Source organism: Somniosus microcephalus, chromosome 4, assembly GCF_052327205.1.
Source record: "Somniosus microcephalus isolate GS21.2 chromosome 4, FLI_Smic_1.0, whole genome shotgun sequence".
Classification (NCBI taxonomy): Eukaryota; Metazoa; Chordata; class Chondrichthyes; order Squaliformes; family Somniosidae; genus Somniosus; species Somniosus microcephalus.
Genome location: NC_140990.1, coordinates 185,512,740 through 185,533,914, shown reverse-complemented (window position 1 = coordinate 185,533,914; position 21,175 = coordinate 185,512,740). Strand labels below are relative to the sequence as shown.

Below are 21,175 nucleotides of genomic sequence, written 5' to 3'. Positions count from 1 at the left end.
GCCGTTCAGATAATAATCTGCCTTCCTGTTTTTGCCACCAAAGTGGATAACCTCGCATTTATCCACGTTATATTGCATCTGCCATGCATCTGCCCAATCACCCAACCTGTCCGAATCATACTGGATTTTCTCGGCATCCTCCTCACAGCACACACGCCCACCCAGCTTTGTGTCGTCTGCAAATGTGGAGATATTACATCTAGTTCCCTCGTCTAGATCATTGATATATATTGTGAATAGCTGGGGTCCTAGCACCGATCCCTGCGGTACCCCACTAGTCACTGCACGCCGCTCGGAAAAAGACCCGTTTATTCCAACTCTTTGCTTCCTGTCTGCCAACCAGTTCTCTATCCAAGTCAGTACCTTACCCCCAATCCCATGTGCTTTAACTTTACACGCTAATCTCTTATGCGGGACCTTATCGAAAGCCTTCTGAAAGTCCAAATACACCACATCCACTGGCTCTCCTTTATCTATTCTACCAGTTACATCCTCAAAAAATTAGTCAAGCATGATTTACCATTTTTGTAAATCCATGTTGACGTTGTCTGATCCTGTCACTGTTTTCCAAGTGCTCTGCTAGTACATCTTTTATAATGGACTCTAGCATTTTTCCCAGTACCGATGTCAGGCTTACCGGTCTATAATTCCCCGTTTTCTCTCTACCACCTTTTTTGAATAACTTTAGCTACCCTCCAATCCATGGGAACTGTTCCAGAGTCTATTGAATTTTGGAAGATGACCAGCAATGCATCTACTATTTCTAGGGCCACTTCCTTAAGTACCCTAGGATGTAGATTATCAGGCCCTGGGGATTTATCGGCCTTCAATCCCGTCAATTTCCCTAACACCATTTCCCTACAAATACTGATCTCATTCAGTTCCTCCTTCTCATTAGACCCTATGTTCCCCGACATCTCTGGGAGGTTATTTGTGTCCTCCTTTGTGAAGACAGAACCCAAGTATGTATTTAATTGGTCTGCCATTTCTTTGTTCCCCATTATAAATTCCCCTGATTCTGACTGCAAGGGACCTACACTTGACTTCACCAATCTTTTTCTCTTCACATATCTATAGAAGCTTTTACAGTCAGTTTTTATGTTCCTTGCAAGCTTACTCTCATACTCTATTTTCCCTCTCTTAATTAATCTCTTTGTCCTCCTTTGCTGAATCCTAAACTGCTCCCAATCCTCAGGTTTGCTGCTTTTTCTGGCCAATTTATATATCCTCTCCTTGGATCTTATGCTATCCCTAATTTCCCTTGTTAACCACGGTTGAGTCACCTTTTTCATTTTATTTTTATGCCAAACAGGAATGAACAAATTCTGTAGTTCATCCATGCGATCTTTAAATGTTTGCCATTGCCTATCCACCGTCAACCCTTTAAGTAACGTTCCCCCATCCATCCTAGCCAACTCGCACCTCATACCATCGTAGTTTCCTTTATTTAAATTCAGGACACCAGTCTCTGCGTCAAATACAATCTCATTAACAATCTTATATTTATGGCCCCTAGTTCTGGTCTGACCCACAAGTGGAAACATCTCCTCTACGTCTACCCTATCAAACACTTTCGTAATCTTAAAGACCTCTAACTGATCACCCCTCAGTCTTTTTTCTAGAGGAAAGAGCCTCAGCCTGTTCAATCTTCCCTGATAGTTATAACCTCTCAGTTCTGGTACTTTGCTATTTATTTTTATATTCCTTGATAATTTAATTTGAAGGAATATAAAATTTAATTTTGTAGTTTCTCTTGCCTTCCTAATTTGTTTTATTTTACTTCTTTCCTAACCTCTTCGGATTCCCTTTTGAAACCCTCTCCTTTGTGATTCCTTTGATTCATACCATAATGATGTGAAACAGGCCATAGAAGGCGATATAGGGAACAGCAATATTCAGGCAACAGATCCCTAGAGCGATTAAAGTAACAGTATTATTGTTGGAAAGAGCAGATCTAGAGAGGGGGATTCAGGCAGCAGTAGTCTTGTATAGAGGGCGATTTAGGTAGCAATATCCTTGTTGAGGGGAAAGGGTTTGAGAGTACGGTGACTTTAATTTAAAATTCTCATCCTTGTGTTTAAATCTCTCCATGGCCTTGCTCTTCCCTATCTCTAACCTCCTCCAGTCCGAGAATTCTGCGTTCCTCCAATTCTGGCCTCTTGTACATTTCCAACTTTTTTTGCCCTACCACTGGCGGCCGTGCCTTCAGCTTTCTAGGCCCTAAGCTCTGGAATAACCTCCCTAAACTTCTCCGCCTCCTCACCTCTCTCCTCCTTTAAGAGGCTCCTTAAAACCGACCTCTTTGCCCAAGCTTTTGGTCACCGATCCCGATCTCCTTCTTTGGCTCGGTGCTGATTTTTGTTTGATAACGCTCCTGTGAAGTGCCTTGGGGCGTTTTACTATGTTAAAGGCACTAGATAAATGCAAGTTGTTGTTGTTGGCTCTTCACTTCTGTGTCTGAGAGGGTGATGGGTGACCTGGCACCAAAGCCCCTGCACGAAGGCACGCAGGAGTCGACAGGAATGAATCGGCCTCTCATTTGTCTCTTCTGGTTTGTGCTGTGAGGGCCTTGGTGAAACCACACCTTGAGTATTGTGTGCAGTTTTGGTCACCTTATCTGAGGAAGGATGTTCTTGCCATGGAGGGAGTGCAGCGAAGATTCACCAGACTGATACCTGGGATGGCAGGAATGACGTATGAGGAGAGATTGGGTCGATTGGGCTTATATTCGCTGGAGTTCAGAAGAATGAGAGGGGATCTCATTGAAACTTATAAAATTCTAACAGGACTAGACAGACTAGATGTAGGAAGGCTGTTCCCGATGGTCGGGGAGTCCTGAACCAGGGGTCACAGTCTAAGGATAAGGGGTAAGTCATTTAGGACAGAGGTGAGGAGGAATTTCTTCACCCAGAGAGTGGTGAACCTGTGGAATTCTCTACCATACAAGGCAGTAGAGGCCAATTCATTAAATATATTCAAGAAGGAGTGAGATATATTTCTTAAGGCTAAAGGGATATGGGGAGAAGGCAGGGACAGGGTACTGAATTTGGATGATCAGCCATGATCGCATTGAATGGCGGAGCAGGCTCAAGGGGCCAAATGGCCTACTCCTGCTCCTATCTTCTATGTTCCTGAGTTCCCCCGCGGTTTGTGCCCCGATTTACACCCCCCCCACCGTGATTTTTTGCCCCGAGTTTCCCCCCCCCCCCCCCCGGGATTTTGTGCCCCGAGTTTCCCCACCCCCCACCCCCCCCCCGGATTTTGTGCCGTGAGTTCCGCCCCCGCTCCCCGGGGTTATATGCTGTGATTCCCCCCCAGGGTTTTGTGCCGTGATTCCCCCCGGGGTTTTGTGCCGTGAGATCCCCCCCGGGGTTTTGTGCCGTGATTCCCCCCGGGGTTTTGTGCCGTGAGTTCCCCCCGGGGTTTTGTGCTGTGATTCCCCCCGGGGTTTTGTGCCGTGATTCCCCCCGGGGTTTTGTGCCGTGATTCCCCCCGGGGTTTTGTGCCGTGAGTTCCCCCCGGGGTTTTGTGCTGTGATTTCCCCCGGGGTTTTGTGCCGTGAGTCCTCCTGTGAAGCCGTTGGGAGCTCCTCTACCTGATTTTAATATGTTGCATGTTTCTTCTGCAGGTCGGTTTCAGGCTGCAGACAGGGCAGAGATTCAGAAAATTGCCAAACAAGTTGATGTGTACATGGAGGTCAAGTCCACCCGGACAACCAAAGACGTCTCTTTACAGGCACACCGTGGATTCAGGTAAGAGGAACTGACTCGCGGTTCCTTGGTAGTGGCCGCAGCGCAAATTCTACCGGGAAATCGGAGCTGTGTCTTTTTACTCTTCCTACCATAGATTATTTTGGCTCTTATAGCTTAGGTCACTCTCATTGGTGAGTCCCAATTGTCCAAACCTTAGAGAACGTTTATCTTTGCCTCAGTAGGCTTTTGGTAACGTGCTCAGGATAATGAACAGCAAATTCTGGTTAATTGCCTTTAGGTACTGGACAATCTAGTGCTTCCATTAAAGAAAACTTGCATTTATATGTCGCCTTTCAGGATGTCCCAAAGTGCTTTACAGCCAATGAAGTACTTTTGAAGTGGACTCACTATTGTAATATAGGAAATGTGGCACCAATTTGTGCACAGCAAGCTCCCACAAACATGTTAAATACCAGAACTCGCCTGTTCTTCTTTGAATAGTGTCGTGTGATCTTTTACATCCATGAGAGGGCAGACAGGGCCTCAGTTTAATGTTTCATCCAAAAGACAGCTGCACCCCCTCCAAGACCAATATATCCTTCTAGAGTGCAGTGCCCAGAACTGAATGCAGTACTCCAGATGGGGTCTAACCAGAGCTCTGTTCAGCTGTAACATAACTTCCACTCCTTTGTATTTCAGTCCTCTTGAAATAAAGGTCAACATTCCATTAGCCTTTTAAATTGCTTTTTGTACCTGTCCGCTAGCTTTGGGTGATTTCTGTACATGGACCCCTAAATCTCTCTGCTCATCCACAGTTCCGAGCTTCTTGCCATTTAGAAAATACTCTGATCTATCTTTCTTGTGTCCCAAGTGGATGACCGCACACGTCCCCATGACGAACTCCATCTGCCACAGTTTTTCACACTCACATAATCTATCACGGGTTAGATACAGAGTAAAGCTCCCTCTACACTGTCCCATCAAACACTCCCAGGGCAGGTACAGCACGGGTTAGATACAGAGTAAGGCTCCCGCTGCACTGTCCCATCAAACACTCCCAGGGCAGGTACAGCACGGGTTAGATAGAGAGTAAAGCTCCCTCTACACTGTCCCATCAAACACTCCCAGGGCAGGTACAGTACAGGTTAGATACAGAGTCGAGGTCTCTCTGCCTTGTTCCCAATGGCGGAAGACCGTCCCTTACTGGACTGGTGTAGCAGTTTTCATTTCCCACTTCAAATACATAGTGGCCTCTTGAGTGAGATTTCTAGTTAGATGCAGTTTTTGTGCTGTGACCCCATGCCCAACCCACCAGCCAGGGCTGGATTTGAATGTAGATCCCAACTTTCTGGAACAGAGACGCACATGATTGACCAGGAGAACACTGGTCACATCCAGTGGGTCTTCTCAGTGTTTCTAATTTCACTTTAATAATCTTCCTTCGAAATGTACAGTATGACTCACTGGATATGTAATGGAGGGCATCATGTTGCAGCAGACTTGCAGTACTCCGAGCTCAACCCACTTTTGTTCCCCCTCTCCCCAGGGTAATCGGGCTTTTCTCACAAGGGTTTCTGGCTGGATACATGGTGTGGAATATTGTCGTAGTTTACGTACTGTCTGGTAACGATTTCTCTACGCTCCCAAATCTACTGCAGCAGTACAGCATGCTAGTCTACCCGGGTCAGTGCCTCCTGTATATGCTGCTCGCCATCAGCACTGTCTCTGCATTTGACAGGTAAGAAGAGAACAGTGAAGGGAAGGATAGATATTAATCAATAATCACAGGTCCTTGAGCATTCCCTGAAATGTGGGCCTGACTCCATGGGGTTCAGCGTCCACCACTGGATGTGTACAAATCGTTCGTCGATCGTAAGTCAGCTGAACTTTTCTCAGGTGGTTCAGGCAATGCCAAAGACCAATGCTTTTGATGAAGGGACACAATTCAAGTTATTGTCTTCCTTGACTGGCCTCTTGAGGACTGCTGCACCGCAGTGCATCAGAGTGATGGGATGTGAGCCTCTGATTCCCCCCCACAGTGATGGGACAGTGAGCTGTGCCTGTGATTCCCCATACAGTGATGGGACAGGGTCTATATCTGTGATTCACCACACATGATCGAACGTGTGTCTGTGATTCCCCCACACAGTGATGGGACGGGGGTCTGCCTATGATTCCACCACACAGTGATGGGACGGGGGTCTGTGTCTGTGATTCCACCACACAGTGATGGGACAGGGGTCTGTGTCTGTGATTCCCTCACACAGTGATGGGACGGGGGTCTGTGTCTGTGATTCCCTCACACAGTGATGGGATGGGGGTCTGTGCCTGTGATTCACCACACAGTGATAGGATGGGGGTCTGTGTCTGTGATTCCCTCACACAGTGATGGGACGGGGGGTCTGTGTCTGTGATTCCACCACACAGTGATGGGACAGGGGTCTGTGTCTGTGATTCACCACACAGTGATAGGATGGGGGTCTGTGTCTGTGATTCCCTCACACAGTGATGGGATGGGGGTCTGTGCCTGTGATTCCACCACACAGTGATGGGATGGGGATCTGTGCCTGTGATTCACCCACACAGTGATGGGATGGGGTACTGTGCCTGTGATTCCACCACACAGTGATGGGATGGGGACCTGTGCCTGTGATTCACCACACATGATCGAATATGGGTCTGTGTCTGTGATTCCCCCACACAGTGATGGGATGGGGGTCTGTGCCTGTGATTCCACCACACAGTGATGGGATGGGGATCTGTGCCTGTGATTCACCACACATGATCGAATATGGGTCTGTGTCTGTGATTCCCCCACACAGTGATGGGATGGGGGTCTGTGCCTGTGATTCCACCACACAGTGATGGGATGGGGATCTGTGCCTGTGATTCCACCACACAGTGATGGGATGGGGTACTGTGCCTATGATTCCACCACACAGTGAGGGGACATGTCTTTGATTCCCCCATACTTTGGGAGCAACACTCAAGAGAAACACATCTTGGATTTTAGATGTGTTGAAATGGAAGGGTGCTGGTTCCTTCCAGTTTTCCAAGGATAACTCACGTGCATCACTTCAGGTGGAGGTTTGGATGGGAGCAGGGCGCGCACTAGCGGTAGGGTCATAAATATACATGGAAGCAACATTTAAAAGAAAGGGCCAATTAAAGAGAGTATCAAAATAAGGGGATCAAAAATTTTGAGAGCTTTTGGAAAGCTCAGAAGGCATCTTGACCCAGTGACAACCTTTGCCAAGGATGAAGGGGGAGGAGACTAAGAACTGAAGGGAAAGGAAACCCAAGGAGCAAGCGTGAGTCTTCAGAAAATGACAGAGAGGCCTAGCAGAGATGGTGTTGCTTAAGGTGGGTGTGTCGAGGGTGGAACTCAGTGGCACTTCATGGCGCCATCTCCGTTGGTCAGTACTGTCTGCAAGGAGGTGGAGCCGACTTTCAGTCCACAGCCGACAGTCGCTGGGTGTGCCAGCGAGCTGCAGGTGTCCTTGCAGCAGATGGCACAGATCTGCAGCTGACCTGGACCCACCGTCATTTGCCAGGGAAGTATGCCAGAGCCTGCAGGTATGGCTCGTGGCATCTTGTTGGGTGCGGCCAGTCATGGTACACTGGGTGTTGATCTGCCGTGCCTTCTTTCGAGCAGTGAAAGCGTGACACACTGGGTCTGTGGTACTCCCACAGGAGGATTCAGCATTGTAGTTCATCAGACGTTCGCATGTCTGCTTGGTGCCAGCCGATCTGCTGTCCTTGCTTCGCCTGAAAATATGAACCTGTCACTGCCGTTGTGAGTGTGAGGGTACCAGCCGCTTCACACAGAGCACCTCCCTTCCTCTTTGATCTGCCCAGCATCTTTGCCTAGATCGCCCTCTTCCAAAGCCCTCACTTAGGAGCTTTCAATTGGCACCACTACTGGTACTGGGGGCCGAAGTAAAACAAATCAGGACAAATGACACAAGGGCCCCGAAGACCTAAGGACCATTAGCGGGGGTAACGATCGTCAAAAAGCAGTTGAAAGCAGGTGCAGCATACTTACCTGGGCCTGCAAATCCACCATCATCTCAGCAGGTTCCTGGCAACCTGTACAGGTGTCTTCTGGAAAATAGTTTTCCGCACCAGAATGAGTGCGACCGTCTCCGATCCTGAACATTAAGATCTTGTCTCCTTGAGGTCATTATTTGCCCTCGCCCCCCGAAACTCAGTGCGAGATGGGCTGAGATCCAGTGGGACAGAACTTCCTCCCGTTTTGCAATCTCAGACTCCCACCACAATGAAGCAGAGTATCCACTTTCTTTCTGCATTAAGGGAAGGCAGCTTCATTTGAATTTGAGCTATTTTAAACCACCAGATGCACCAAAGGCACAATTTCTCTGTTTGTCACACTGCTTTCGTATGCTGTAAAATCTGCTGAGAGCCACTGCTGTGTGGATGTTTGATCAATAATCTGCACTGGATGCTCCCTGATGGCTCGGTGTGTAACAGCACTGCCGTGTAAGGAGGAGTCTCAGTTCATTATGTGCTGAGTCAGCTGATCTCATCGTAGACAGCAATCGGATGGCTAACATTGGCTTCAACACCAGAGAGTCTGGACGGGGAATTAGCCTGGGATCCTGCTTTGATTGGTGACTCCACTGGGAAGTGAAGGCGGACATGAAGTAAATCAATGTTAGACATGACTGGAATGCTCCCAGTGGTCAAGTAGCCTGCCAACATCAACTACCCGGACACACGCACAGAAAAGGTATCTGAGGGTTGCAAGCAAGAGTCGGCAGAAAGAAAGAGAAAAGTTGGTGCGGGTGCTGTGTTTAGAGAGAAAGGAAGTAGGTTTTAATCTGGCCCTTGTAGTCAGTGAGGTTTAGGTCTGAGACTGGATATTGCAGGCTGATGGATCTTGTAAACTGAACAGTAATGAGATTCACTAATCTACATTTTTTTCTTGTTGCTCTGCTCTCTTCAGGGTTAACATAGCTGACGCACCAATGGCACTGCGCAGAATTGTGACACTGGATCCTACTGCATTGGCCTCTTTCTGTAAGTACTTTCACTGCTTTCACAGTTGGAAAATGTTCTTGTTTTCCCATAGTGCCTATTTATTTGTTTGTGTTTTATGTCTGTCAGTATCAGCCCATCACTGACCTGTTGTCTGTCAGTATCAGCCCATCACTGACCTGTTGTCTGTCAGTATCAGCCCATCACTGACCTGTTGTCTGTCAGTATCAGCCCATCACTGACCTGTTGTCTGTCAGTATCAGCCCATCACTGACCCGTTGTTTGTCAGTATCAGCCCATCACTGACCTGTTGTCTGTCCGTATCAGCCCATCACTGACCCGTTCTTTGTCAGTATCAGCCCATCACTGACCCGTTGTCCGTCAGTATCAGCCCATCACTGACCTGCTGTCTCAGTATCAGCCCATCACTGACCTGCTGTCTCAGTATCAGCCCATCACTGACCTGTTGTCTCAGTATCAGCCCATCACTGACCCGTTGTCCATCAGTATCAGCCCATCACTGACCTGCTGTCTCAGTATCAGCCCATCACTGACCCGTTGTCCGTCAGTATCAGCCCATCACTGACCTGCTGTCTCAGTATCAGCCCATCACTGACCTGTTGTCTCAGTATCAGCCCATCACTGACCCGTTGTCCATCAGTATCAGCCCATCACTGACCCGTTGTCCATCAGTATCAGCCCATCACTGACCTGTTGTCTCAGTATCAGCCCATCACTGACCCGTTGTCCATCAGTATCAGCCCATCACTGACCTGTTGTCTCAGTATCAGCCCATCACTGACCTGTTGTCTGTCAGTATCAGCCCATCACTGACCTGTTGTCTGTCAGTATCAGCCCATCACTGACCCGTTGTCTGTCAGTATCAGCCCATCAGTGTCTTGTTGTCTGTCAGTATCAGGCTTTTTAGATCTTTAATTGTTCAATATTGCTCAATTGAAATTGAAGGCTGTTCTTCCTTGAAAATAGAGAGAACCTTGGATAATAAAATACCCCATGGGGGAGTAAAACCTTAACCGTACTGTTGAACACGCTAGGGCATTTGGGTCTAGTTCCAGAGGTGCCAGTTTCTCTCTGGTACCTGACTCACGTCTCCATTCTTCATGTTTAAGCCTAGACATGGAGTGTTGGCGGGCTATTGGACTGCAGGGGAGGCCACACCCAAGCCTGTTCCTATTCTTTCCTGATATCCACACATGCACTTTCCAGTAGAGTTGTTGGTTTGAGAGCAAGCTCTGTTTGATGCCTCTCTTTCCCCCAACCACACTGCAGAGGCACTGAGCCCCGTTGTTGTGCCCCTATTGCACTCTGGCAGAGATCAGCTAACTCAGCACAGACTGGGAATCAAACCCATCTTCCTTTTCAAAGACTGCTTCCTCAGTTTGTTTGGTATTTATACTGTCTCTTTCTGTCTTCAGTGTACTTTACAGCTCTGATACTCTCACTGAGCCAACAGATGACTAGTGACAGGCTTAACCGGCACCACTTACTAGCTCCACAATCCTTGTACAATAACACCCTTTGGTAAGTTGCAAGCCACGCCTGTTCTATTGTAACAGGGCTCCAGTGGAATAACAAAATGCGGTGGACATGTTTTTCCAAATGTGCTGTTTGCTTTTCAGTCTGTGAGCAGTGCTGTGCAAGCCAACTAATCAGCCTGTGCCTATCAGACTGTTCCTTATACACTGTACCGTTTTAGTTTAAGCCATGCACTGTTTGAGTCCGGCACTCATGAAAGGATGAGAGGTGTCGGTGGGGAGGGTGGAGGATGTGGAGTGCTTTAGTGAGAAGGTTATTCTGTGCCCCTCCCACCTCACTGAGCCTTTATCTGTGAGGGTGAATGTTTGTACATTGGCAGTGCTGGTGAGCAGCAGATCTGAAAAAAAATGATCGACTGAAGGCTTATTGGTAACTCGCCGGAGGCTGAGCCTCTAAAACCACTGCCTGTGCTCGGCCATGGTTGAATAGTCTACCGACACGAGCTGCCTGTGCTCGGCTGCAATGCTGCCCACACTTGAATAGTCTACCGACATGTGCAGCCTGTGCTTGGCCACGATACTGCTCACGGTCGAATAGTCTATGACACGCGCTGCCTGGGCTCTCAGGAAGGGGCACCTCACTGCAATGCTGCAAACTCCTGTGGAACCATCAGCATCCTCGGGAGAGGGAGGGGTTAAAGAAGAAAATGAGAACAAGTTGTTAGTTCGGGATTCGCTCTCAAGCAACTTAATGTTGACTTAATGTTGTTAGTTCTACAGGTGATGAGATTAGAGTTTCTCCCCAATATTTTTACCTCTCAGCAAATCTTGGGTTCAGCAGCTATTGAGTAACGTAGATGCCACAAAATGAGAGTTTTGTTTCTTTTTTCAATTTTTTATTTTTTACTTGCCAGTTATAGTGCCAGGAGGTTGGCAGCTCTCGCCTCTCAGTCCAAAAGGATCGTCCAAAATGGAGAGCCTATCGATGTTTCCATTCACTGATATGTTCTGCCCCCAGCTAATTTAGCAGGGGTTTTTTCATATTCTCGTTTGGAAAGCATGTGAAGGACAAACATGAGCAGGACCTCATTATTGTATCCCTTCCTGTAACTACTTGGGTTGTAGTATTGGAGCCCCTGTGTGAAGGATTGGATTCCTCCAGCCCTTGTGATATTGGAGCCTGCCTCCTTCCCTCGAGGGCAGCATTGGACCTTCTGCCTGAGTTCAGCATTGCGCCTCTCAAGTCAGTGCAGGATTGAACCCCCTCCTGCTGTGAGTGCACCATTGAGCCCCCTCCCAATTCAGCAGTGGACCCCACTGAATTGGATCTCACTGAGTACAGCATTGAACTCCCATCAACCCCATGTATTCTTGGAACGTGGTGACACAATAAATCCGTGTTTATTGCCCATCCCTAGTTACCCTGAGAGCATTAAGAATCAACCGTGTAATGTGGGAATGGAGTCACTTGGGTAAAGATGGCGGGTCCCTCCCTGAGTATTTACAACAATCCAGCAGCTTTCTGGTGCCAGTGCACAAATTACCAAATATCACAGCTTGCCATGCTGGGAAGAACTCCTGACCTCTGTTGTTAGTCCAGGACCATAACCATTTGTCTCCTGAGCCAAGTGTGAAGGGATAATTACAAGTCCTAGCCCTATCCGGGCTACCCCAGATCAGGCGTATTCCCCAGACGTTCACCTTCAACTTAATTTAGAGATAGCCGAATTCCATAAGATGCTTAAATGGGTCTAAAGGTTCAGGCTATCTCTCCCTAAAGGAAAGGAACGACTGAAGATGTTACCGTCCTCCAGATAGCACTTTTAATAAGTTTAACTGGACTGTAACCTTCTGGATATTATGAGGGTCCGGAATACCCCCCAGAATTCTGCAACTCCTTACAAAAGAGTGTACAGAAATTGGGTTCGCGAGTTTATACAGAAATACTGAGACAATTCTAAAAATATATAGTTTTATTTAAGAGCTGATATTCAGTTAACAGCTGGTGAATCAGTCGCAACATTAACAATTCAAAATACAAATAGCTTACATTTCTTATTTCTAGGAGATCCTTATTCTCAAATCTTTACTTTGTTACATTTCTTACTTATCTCTAAATCCAGATTATCCACCAAAATCAATTACTTTGATTTCCCGAGACTCAAAGTTTAAAAACTTACAGATGATGCCTGTAAAGTTGAGAAACGCTTGGCCCGTTCAGCGAATTCTGACTTTGTTTGAAAAGCTCTTATTTTTATACCCTTTTTGCAGTGGTTTATTCTTTGAAGTTCTCTGCTGATGTAAGCTAATTGTCTTTATTGATACCTCTGTTGAATGCTTTCTATCTTACAGTCAATTCAACTATTGCATGCATAATTATGTCTCTACCTTTAGGTGTTCCAAAAACTATCATAAAAACAATATGACAGCAATGGTTTCTGTTTGATGCCATTCTTATCGAAGATTTTTCATTCAATTCTTTATATTGGCTTTACTAGTTTTAGCAGACGTTAAGTCTCCTAACTACTCCAAGTTCAATACAAACACAGTGTAATTGCTTGGTGTATCTATTGAAGTCATATCTTCAAAGTGTTCTTGTTGGTATCATATTTACTATGTATATATTAAAGACACTTTGACTGAGTGTTTACTTGTTTTCTAGCTATCTCAGTTGGTTGCATATTTAATCGTATGTTTCCTGTCTTCTAAGTTTAACATAAAAACCATTTGACCAGCAGGTGTTTCTTTTACTTGATGTCATCTTTTCAAAGGCACGTGCCTCTTTTAATATTTGTGTTTCTGTTTCGCGTGTTAGTTTATAACACCCTAAACTGGATCTCCCATTGTGTTATTCCCAAACTCCAGACCCTCTGGAATCGCCAAACTGCCATTTCAATAGGGTCATTGTTTTAGTATATTTAACTAATTCCCATTTCAAAGCTTGTTTGGTTTTTACAACTTTGTTATCAAACCATCCCATCTCAGAAGCCTGTCTTCTGTTTGCAGCCTGTGTCTCCGAGGCTTTCCACTTTTAAACCCAGTATATCATGTATTAATATCAGAATTCTGTTCATATTATGGTGTATCTTTCTGAAATATGGCTTATTCCCTCAAGTGTAGTAACCTCCTGAATGTGGGTATTAGAGTCTGAGTGAGATTCAGTGCCCTGTCCCAGTGGTACGTTGTACATATTATACTGCATTTCATCGCAGGCCCTATTACTAAATGAGTCTCCGCCTGTCTCTCCACAGGCCTCCTGGATCAGAGTTTCAGATTCTACACCCTTGGATTGTAGTGAACCTGGTAGTGACCATCTTGGTTGGACTGGCCTGGATCTTCCTATCGTATCAACCTATGCTTGACCACACTGAAGGTACATAAACAAAGATTATGGTTAATGGGGAGAAACAGGTGAAGGGCCAAGGCCCATAGTGCGGATCATCACCCCAGTGGTGAACGGGACAAAAGAGAAGAGGGAATAAATCAGCAAGTAGTGGTTAGATGACACAACACTTGGGTTTGAAAAGCTTCAAGAATGTAAAAAGGAGGGAACTTGCTCATTTGCATTTAGAAGGGTAGGAAGGACCCAGAAACACAACTAAGAATGAATAAAAATAATGCAAGTACAGGAAATATGAAACGAAAACAGAAGCTGCTGGAAATACCCAGCAGGTCCTTATCATATGTAACGAGAAAAGGCAAGTTGTAACCTTTCTTCCATACTGTCGCTTCTCTCTGTGGATGCCGATGGACTCGCTTTGTATTCCCAGTGGTTTTCTGCCACATTATTGGATACATCCTGCTGAATTGCACACCTGTATTCTGATCAAGGGGATCAAATAATTGTAAAGCTGGAGACTGTGATAGCTTCCTTAAGCGTTTACCATCTGTGTGGGTTGTGTTCCTCCTGTCACCATTTAAGGTGTATTTGGTTAGAGTTGGTTATATTCTCCGCACTCATTATGTCGTTGGTGGTACGCTATGCCAAAGGACTGCACGGAACATCGATCTAGTGATACAAAAGCAAAATACTGCAGATGCTGGAAATCTGAAATAAAAACAGAAAATGCTGGAAATACTCAGCAGGTCAGGCAGCATCTGTGGAGCGAGAAACAGAGTTAATGTTTCAGGTCGATGACTCTACGTCAGAACTGGAAAAAGCTGGAGATCAAACAGGTTTTTAAGCAAGTATGTGTATGTCCGGCAGTTTTGATAGATCGGCAACACGCCGGTCCCGTCGGTGCCGGATATCACAAAGTTTCCTGTACTAAATTGCAAGAAGTACAAGTAAATCACTTTCACCTGGAAGGAGTGTTTGGGGCCCTGGACAGTAGGAAGGGTGGAGGGAAAAGGGCACTCTCCTGCCTTCCATCTAGAGCCATCTTTTGTTTCTTAACTTGTCCCATTACCATCTCCTTTTGCCTTGCACCATCTCTTAATCTCGCCTGCCTTCCATCCTATCACAGATCATCCCTTTTGTTCTTTCCTCCCCTCCCCCTTTCCCTGCCCCTGCACTTGCTTAAAAACCTGTTCAATCGCCAGCTTTTTCCAGTTCTGACGAAGGGTCATCGACCTGAAACGTTAACTCTGTTTCTTTCTCCACAGATGCTGCCTCACCTGCTGAGTATTTCCAGCATTTTCTGTTTTTATTATCAATCTAGTGATATCATGGGAAAGACCATTGCCAGCAGATTAAGGATGTTCTCTGGGTACTAGATCCTAGTTGACCCTGAGCTGAGCTTCCGATCCCATATCCTCACTATCACCAAGTCCGCCTACTTCCACCATCGTAACAACGCCTGTCTCCGCCCTGCCTCAGCCCATCTGCTGCTGAAACCCTCAATGATTTTGTTACCTCCAGACTCAATTATTCCAATCCTGGCCGGCCTCCCATCTTCCACCCTCCATAAACTTGAGCTCATCCAAAACACTGCTGCCCGTGTCCTAACTCGCACTAAGTCCTGTTCACCTATCACCCGTGTTCAGTAACCTAACGGCTCCTGGGCCGGCAATGCTTCGATGTTAAAATTCTCATTCTTGTGTTCATGGCCTCGCTCCTCCCTATCTTTGTAACCTCCTCCAGCCCTACAGTCCTCTGAGAATTCTGCGCTCCTCCAATTCTGGCCTCTTGTGCATCCCTGACTTCCTTCACCCCACCACTGACAGCCATGCTTCCAGCTAAATAGTATCTAAGCTCTGGAATTCCCTCCCTAAACCTCTGTCACTCTCTCTCTCCTCCTTTTAAGATGCTCCTTAACACCCCTCTTTTTGATCAAGCTTTTGGTCATCTGTCCTAATGTCGCCTTCTTTGGGTCAATGTCAATGTCAGGTGATTGCTCTTCTGTAAAGCACCTTGGGAAATTTTACATTAAAGGTGCTGTATAAATGCAAGTTGTTGTTGTAGGAATCCTGGTTGTGCTTCCCTCACTACGTCCTGTGCTTGTTTCTTCCCACTGAAAGTATTATCTCTTGCTGGGATATGACTCCACAAGCATGACAAGCCTGGTTACATCACCCAGGTGGCCATGTGTGAGCCGAGACAGTGAGTGATGCTGGCTTATTCAACTGTGGAGGGCATCACATGCAATTGTAGTATCCCAGTTACTGTCCATACTTATTTTTTATTCATTCTCGGGATGTGGGCATTTATTGCCCATCCCAAGTTGCCCTGAGAAGGCGGTAGGGGGGGGCCTCATTCTTTAACTGCAGGTGTAGTGGTTTGATACAAGTGGCTTGCCAGGCCACTTCAGAGGGTGGTTGAGTTATGGGACTGGAGTCACATATAGGCCAGACGGGGTAAGGCCAGCAGGTTCCCTGGCCTAAGGACATTAATAATAAGAGTCTAAATGGGGTAGAGGAGCAAAGGGATCTAGGGGTACTTATTCACAAATCACTAAAAGTAGCGACGTAGGTTAATAAGGCCATAAAAAAAGCAAACCAAGCACTGAGGTTCATTTCTAGAGGGATAGAATTGAAAAGCAGAGCAGTTATGTTAAACTTGTGTCGAACCTTGGTTAGACCACACTTGGAGTACTGTGCATAGTTCTGGTATCCATATTATGAAAAGGATATAGGGGCACTGGAGAAGATGCAATAAAGATTCACAAGGGTGATGCAGAACTGGGTAGATATACTTACCAGGAAAGGCTGAACAGGCAGGTGCTCTTTTCTGTAGAAAAGAGAAGGCTGAGATGTGATCTGATAGAGGTCTTTAAGATTTTGAAAGGCTTTGATAAGGTAGACGTAGAGAAAATGTTTCCACTTGTGAGGGAGTCTAAAACTAGTGGTCATAAATATAAGACAGTCACTAATAAATCCAATAGGAAATTCAGGAGAAACTTCTTTACCCAAAGAGTGGCGAGAATGTGGAACGCACTAGCACAATGAGTAGTTGAGGCGAATAGCATAGATGCATTTAAGGGGAAGCTGGATAAGTGCAAGAGGGAGAAAGGAATAGAAGGATATGCTGATGGGGTTAGATGAAGAGGGGTGGGAGGAGGCTTGTGTGGAGCATAAACGCCGGCATTGGGCAGAATGGCCTGTTTCTGTGCTGTAGACTCGATATATCTCGATGTAGTGAACCAGTTGGGTCTTTACAACAATCCGATGGATAAATCCCACAGAAATGCATATACCTATAGACAGAGTTTATGTATTGCTTTAACTTAAGCACCCAAAAAATCTCTGAAGAACAAAAATAAGAACAACCAAAGTCAATTCTTGAGATGACATTATCTTGAACTAAAAGTTTCATATAAAAAGATGTACTGCAGAAATATTATAATATGAAGATTACAGCTTTGCCTCCTGTAACAACAACTTGTATTTACATAGCATCTTTAACGTAGTAAAAAGTCCCAAGGTGCGTTATAAAACAAAATTTAACACCGAGCCACATAAGGAGATATTAGGGCAGATCAAAGAGGTAGGTTTTAAAGAGCGTCTTAAAGGAGGATAGAGAGGTAGAGAGGCGGATAAGTTTAGGGAGGGAATTCCAGAGCTTAGGTCCTTGGAAGCTGAAGGCACGGCCACCAATGGTGGCGTGATTAAAATCGGGGATGCACAAGAGGCCAGAATTAGAGGAGCGCAGATATCTCGGAGGGTTGTGGGTATGGATGAGGTTACAGAGATAGGGAGGGGTGAGGCCATGGAGGGATTTGAAAACAAAGATGAGAATTTTAAAATCGAGGCGTTGCTCAACCGGGAGCCAATGTAAGTCAGCAAGCACAAGGGTGATGGGGACTTTGTGCTAGTTATGATATGGACAGCAGAGTTTTGGATGAGCTTAAATTTACGGAGGGTGGAAGCTGGGAGTCTGGCCAGGAGTGTGGTGGAATTGTCAAGTCTAGAAGTAACAAAAGGCATGGATGAGGGTTTCAGCAGCAGATGAGCTGAGGCAGGGACGGAGTCGGGCGATGTTACAGAGATGGAAGTAGGCGATCTTACTGATGACGCAGATATGTGAATAGAAGCTCATCTCCGGGTCAAATACAACGCCAAGGTTGTGAACAGTCTGGTTCAACATCACACAGTTGCCAGGGAGAGGGATAGCTAAGGAACGGAGTTTGTAGTGGGGACCATAGACAATGTCTTCAGTCTTCCCAATATTTAGTTGGAGGAAATTTCTGCTAATCCAGTACTGGATGTCAGACAAGCAGTCTGACAATTTAGAGACAGTGGAGGGGTCGAGAGAGGTGGTGGTGAGGTAGAGCTGGGTGTCGTCAGCATACATGTGGAACCTGATGTGTTTTCGGATGATGTAGATGAGAAAGAGGCGGCGGCCAAGGATAGATCCTTGGGGGACTCCAGAGGTAATGGAGTGGTAAGAACAGCCATTGCAGGTGATTCTCTGGCTATGACTGTATAGATAAGAATGGAACCAGGAAAGCGCAGTCCCACCCAGCTGGACGACAGAGGAGAGATGTTGGAGGAGGATGGTGTGGTCAGCCGTGTCAAAGGCTGCAGACAGGTCGAGAAAGACAAGGAGGGATAGTTTACCTTTGTCACAGTCACATAGGATGTAATTTGTGACTTTGATAAGAGCTGTTTCGGTACTGTGGGCGGAAACCTGATTGAAGGGATTTAAACACAGAATTATGGGAAAGATGGGCACAGCTGTGGGAGGCGACAGCACATTCAAGAACTTTGGAGAGGAAAGGGAGGTTTGAGATGGGGCAGTAGTTTCAGGACAGAGTGGTCAAGAATTGTTTTTTGAGGAGAGGGGTGATGATGGCAGATTTGAAGGGGAGGGGGACAGTACTGGAAGAGAGAGAACTGTTAACAATATCAGCTAACATGGGGGCCAGGAATGGAAGTTGGGTGGGAGCAGCAGGTGGGTCTTATGGACAAGATGAGTTCAGAGAGGGCATGAGGGGAGATAGGAGAGAAACTAGAGAAAGATGCGAGTTTAGGGCTAGGGCAGGGGGAACCTTAGAGAAAGATTGACACAGTGGGCTAGGGGAAGGGACAGAAGCAACAGAGGCAGCTGAATGGACGGTCTCAATCTTCATGATAAAGAAGTCCATGAGCTTCTCGCACTTGCTATTGGAGGTGAGGGTGGAGGAGGCAGGGGAGAGCGGTTTAAGGAGATGATTTGTAGTAGAGAAAAGAAGCCGGGAGTTATCTTTGCATTCCAGGATGATCCTGGAATAGTGAGCAGTTTTGGCAGAGGAGAGCAACACCTGATAGTGCTTTATGTGGTCCGGCCAGATCTGGCAGTGAATGGCTAAACCAGTTGTCTGCCATATACATTAAAATCTGCGTCTCTTGGACTTAAAGGAGCGAAGATGAGGGGGAGCGGCCAGGGTGAGAGAGAGTAATGATTTTAATGGGTACTAGGGCATCAAAGGTGGAGGTGAGGGTGTGGTTGAGCAGATTGGTAGCTGCAGAAATATCGTGTTGAATGGAGGACCAAAGGCTAGACAGTTGGGATTTTGAAAGTGCAGTTGTAAGTGAATTGGGAGAGTTTTTCCAGGGTGGACACAGAAGGAAGCAAGGTTGGGAGGTGGAAGAGGGATGTGGGTGGAGAGCGATAAAAGGAAGTGTTCAGAGATGGCTTTATCTGTGATTGACACGATGGGAGTAGCGAGACCATGTGAGATGGCAAGGCCAAGGGCGTGGGTGTGAATATTGGGGAGTTTATGTAGAGGGAGAGATTAAGGGAGGACAGTGAACTCAGGAGAGAGAACATGATGAGTTGAGAAGGAGATTGAAATCACCAAGGATGAGAAGTCGCTCGGTGCAGAGGCTGAGGGAGGATAGCACTGCAGCTATCTCGGTGAGAAACTTTTCATGGTACTTGGGTGGGCGGTAGAGAACGAGAATTTTAAATGAGAGGTGAGGGGGTGGAACAAGGTAAGATGTTCAAATGAGGAGAAGGTGCCAGAGGAGTTGGGAGACGGACCAAGGTGTGATTTGGTGATAAGAGCCACACCGCCACTGTGACGGTTTGGGTGGGGCAAATGGTGGAAAGTATAGCCAGGGAGAAGGCTTCATTTAGGGGGAAGGTGTCACCACCCCTCAGCCAGGTTTCTATCAAGGCTATAATGGCAATGCAATCATCCACATTAAGCTCATGGATGGCAAGGGCCTTGTTCACAAATGAACAGACACTCTGGAGGGAGTTGCAGAGAGGCGTGGTGATAGCTGATCCACTGGCAGAGTCACAGGTCAGCACTGAGAGGGGTGAGTTGGACGGGAAGGAGGTAGGAAAGATTAGCCCCCAGCAGGCGCACTGGGTGGGAAGGTCAGCGAGAGAGTAGGATGGAGCAGTTGGGGGTGCTACTTGTAAGGAGGCAACGACTGGTGTCTCAGTGGGCCCTTTAGAGGATTCAAAGAGAGGCACAGAGGGAAGCTGTAGGCTTATCTAAGAGAGAGTCAAGCCTGGGACAGCAGCAGGAGAGTAGGAAGGTCAGGGAGTGCTGAAGGGGTTGGGGTAGGGATTTGTGAGGGCAGTGTACTCGAGAGGTGAGAACTGAAAGAAGCATGATGACAGGAGAGGGGGTAAAAAGAAAAGGAAAAGGGGAGAAAAAAGTGGAAATAGAAGTGATGGGCTTGGGTCCGGAGCGGCAGGTAAAACGCGCACACAAATGGACATTGGGAAACTCAAGTTACATAGGCCTGGTTACGTAGCAAGATTAGGATACATATATTCTGGTAGTAAACGGGGAATAGAGAGGAGACAATAGGAGGGAGTCCATAGTTAAAGTCAGAGGTTCCGTGGTGGGATAAAATTGCTGTAGGTAAGGTGGAGTCAGCTTGACACATCGACGAACTGATGTCAGGTTTGGAGACGGGTGTGGCAGACGAGTGAGCCAGAAGTTATTTGAAGGGTAGTTAATGAACAAAGGGAAATATAGCTCAATGTCAGATTACCATCTGGCTGATGACACTCTTGATGGGCTGAACCTTTGCTACTGAAATGGTGTCTGTAATTGTGAACAGCTCCCACTGTACTAAAGCTTTCACTTTCCTTTGCAGAATTGGAGTTTGGATCACACATGAATGACATGGTCGAACCTGATGAGAAAACCAAAGCACAAGCATAAACTGATGTATGATTTAATACTGAACAGAAGTGTATAGAACATTAGATCTGAATGGTTTGGCTATAGGGTACTTTGAGATACTATTTGTATAGCTGTGTGTGATGAAATTATATTGTGCAGATGTTCATACTTGTTACCCCAAAGACAAGCTCCAGCTGTGCTGGAGAGAAGTTGAAAGGTTGTCCAAATCTGACATTATAGCTCCTCGTTGACCAATACGAGAGGTAATAATAGTGGATTGGGTGTAGAGTAGAGCAGCACAGTGTAATTAATACCTGGTACCTGCATTCAGATACAACTCAGGCTGATGGAATGGAAGTCTACTTTGTCAGTATCATGGTGTGGAGATGCCGGAGTTGGACTGGGGTGGACAAATGTAAGAAATCACACAACACCAGGTTATAGTCCAACAGCTTTATTTGAAATCACAAGCTTTCGGAGC

The 21,175-nt window shown here is 46.4% G+C and overlaps 1 protein-coding gene across 2 annotated transcripts in view; it reads left to right on the top strand.

Annotated features, from left to right (window-relative positions):
- The window catches only part of LOC147120071 (transmembrane protein 237-like), a 91,988-nt gene extending 70,813 nt beyond the window's left edge, over positions 1 to 21,175 (top strand). For both annotated transcript variants that reach the window (XM_085985607.1, XM_085985608.1), the window contains exons 8-13: positions 3,629 to 3,752; positions 5,239 to 5,430; positions 8,659 to 8,732; positions 10,127 to 10,232; positions 13,438 to 13,559; positions 20,666 to 21,175. In XM_085985607.1, coding sequence (XP_085841733.1) covers positions 3,629 to 3,752; positions 5,239 to 5,430; positions 8,659 to 8,732; positions 10,127 to 10,232; positions 13,438 to 13,559; positions 20,666 to 20,733 — 686 coding nt within the window. In that variant the 3' untranslated portion in view covers positions 20,734 to 21,175. The remainder of the gene's footprint in view (positions 1 to 3,628; positions 3,753 to 5,238; positions 5,431 to 8,658; positions 8,733 to 10,126; positions 10,233 to 13,437; positions 13,560 to 20,665) is intronic.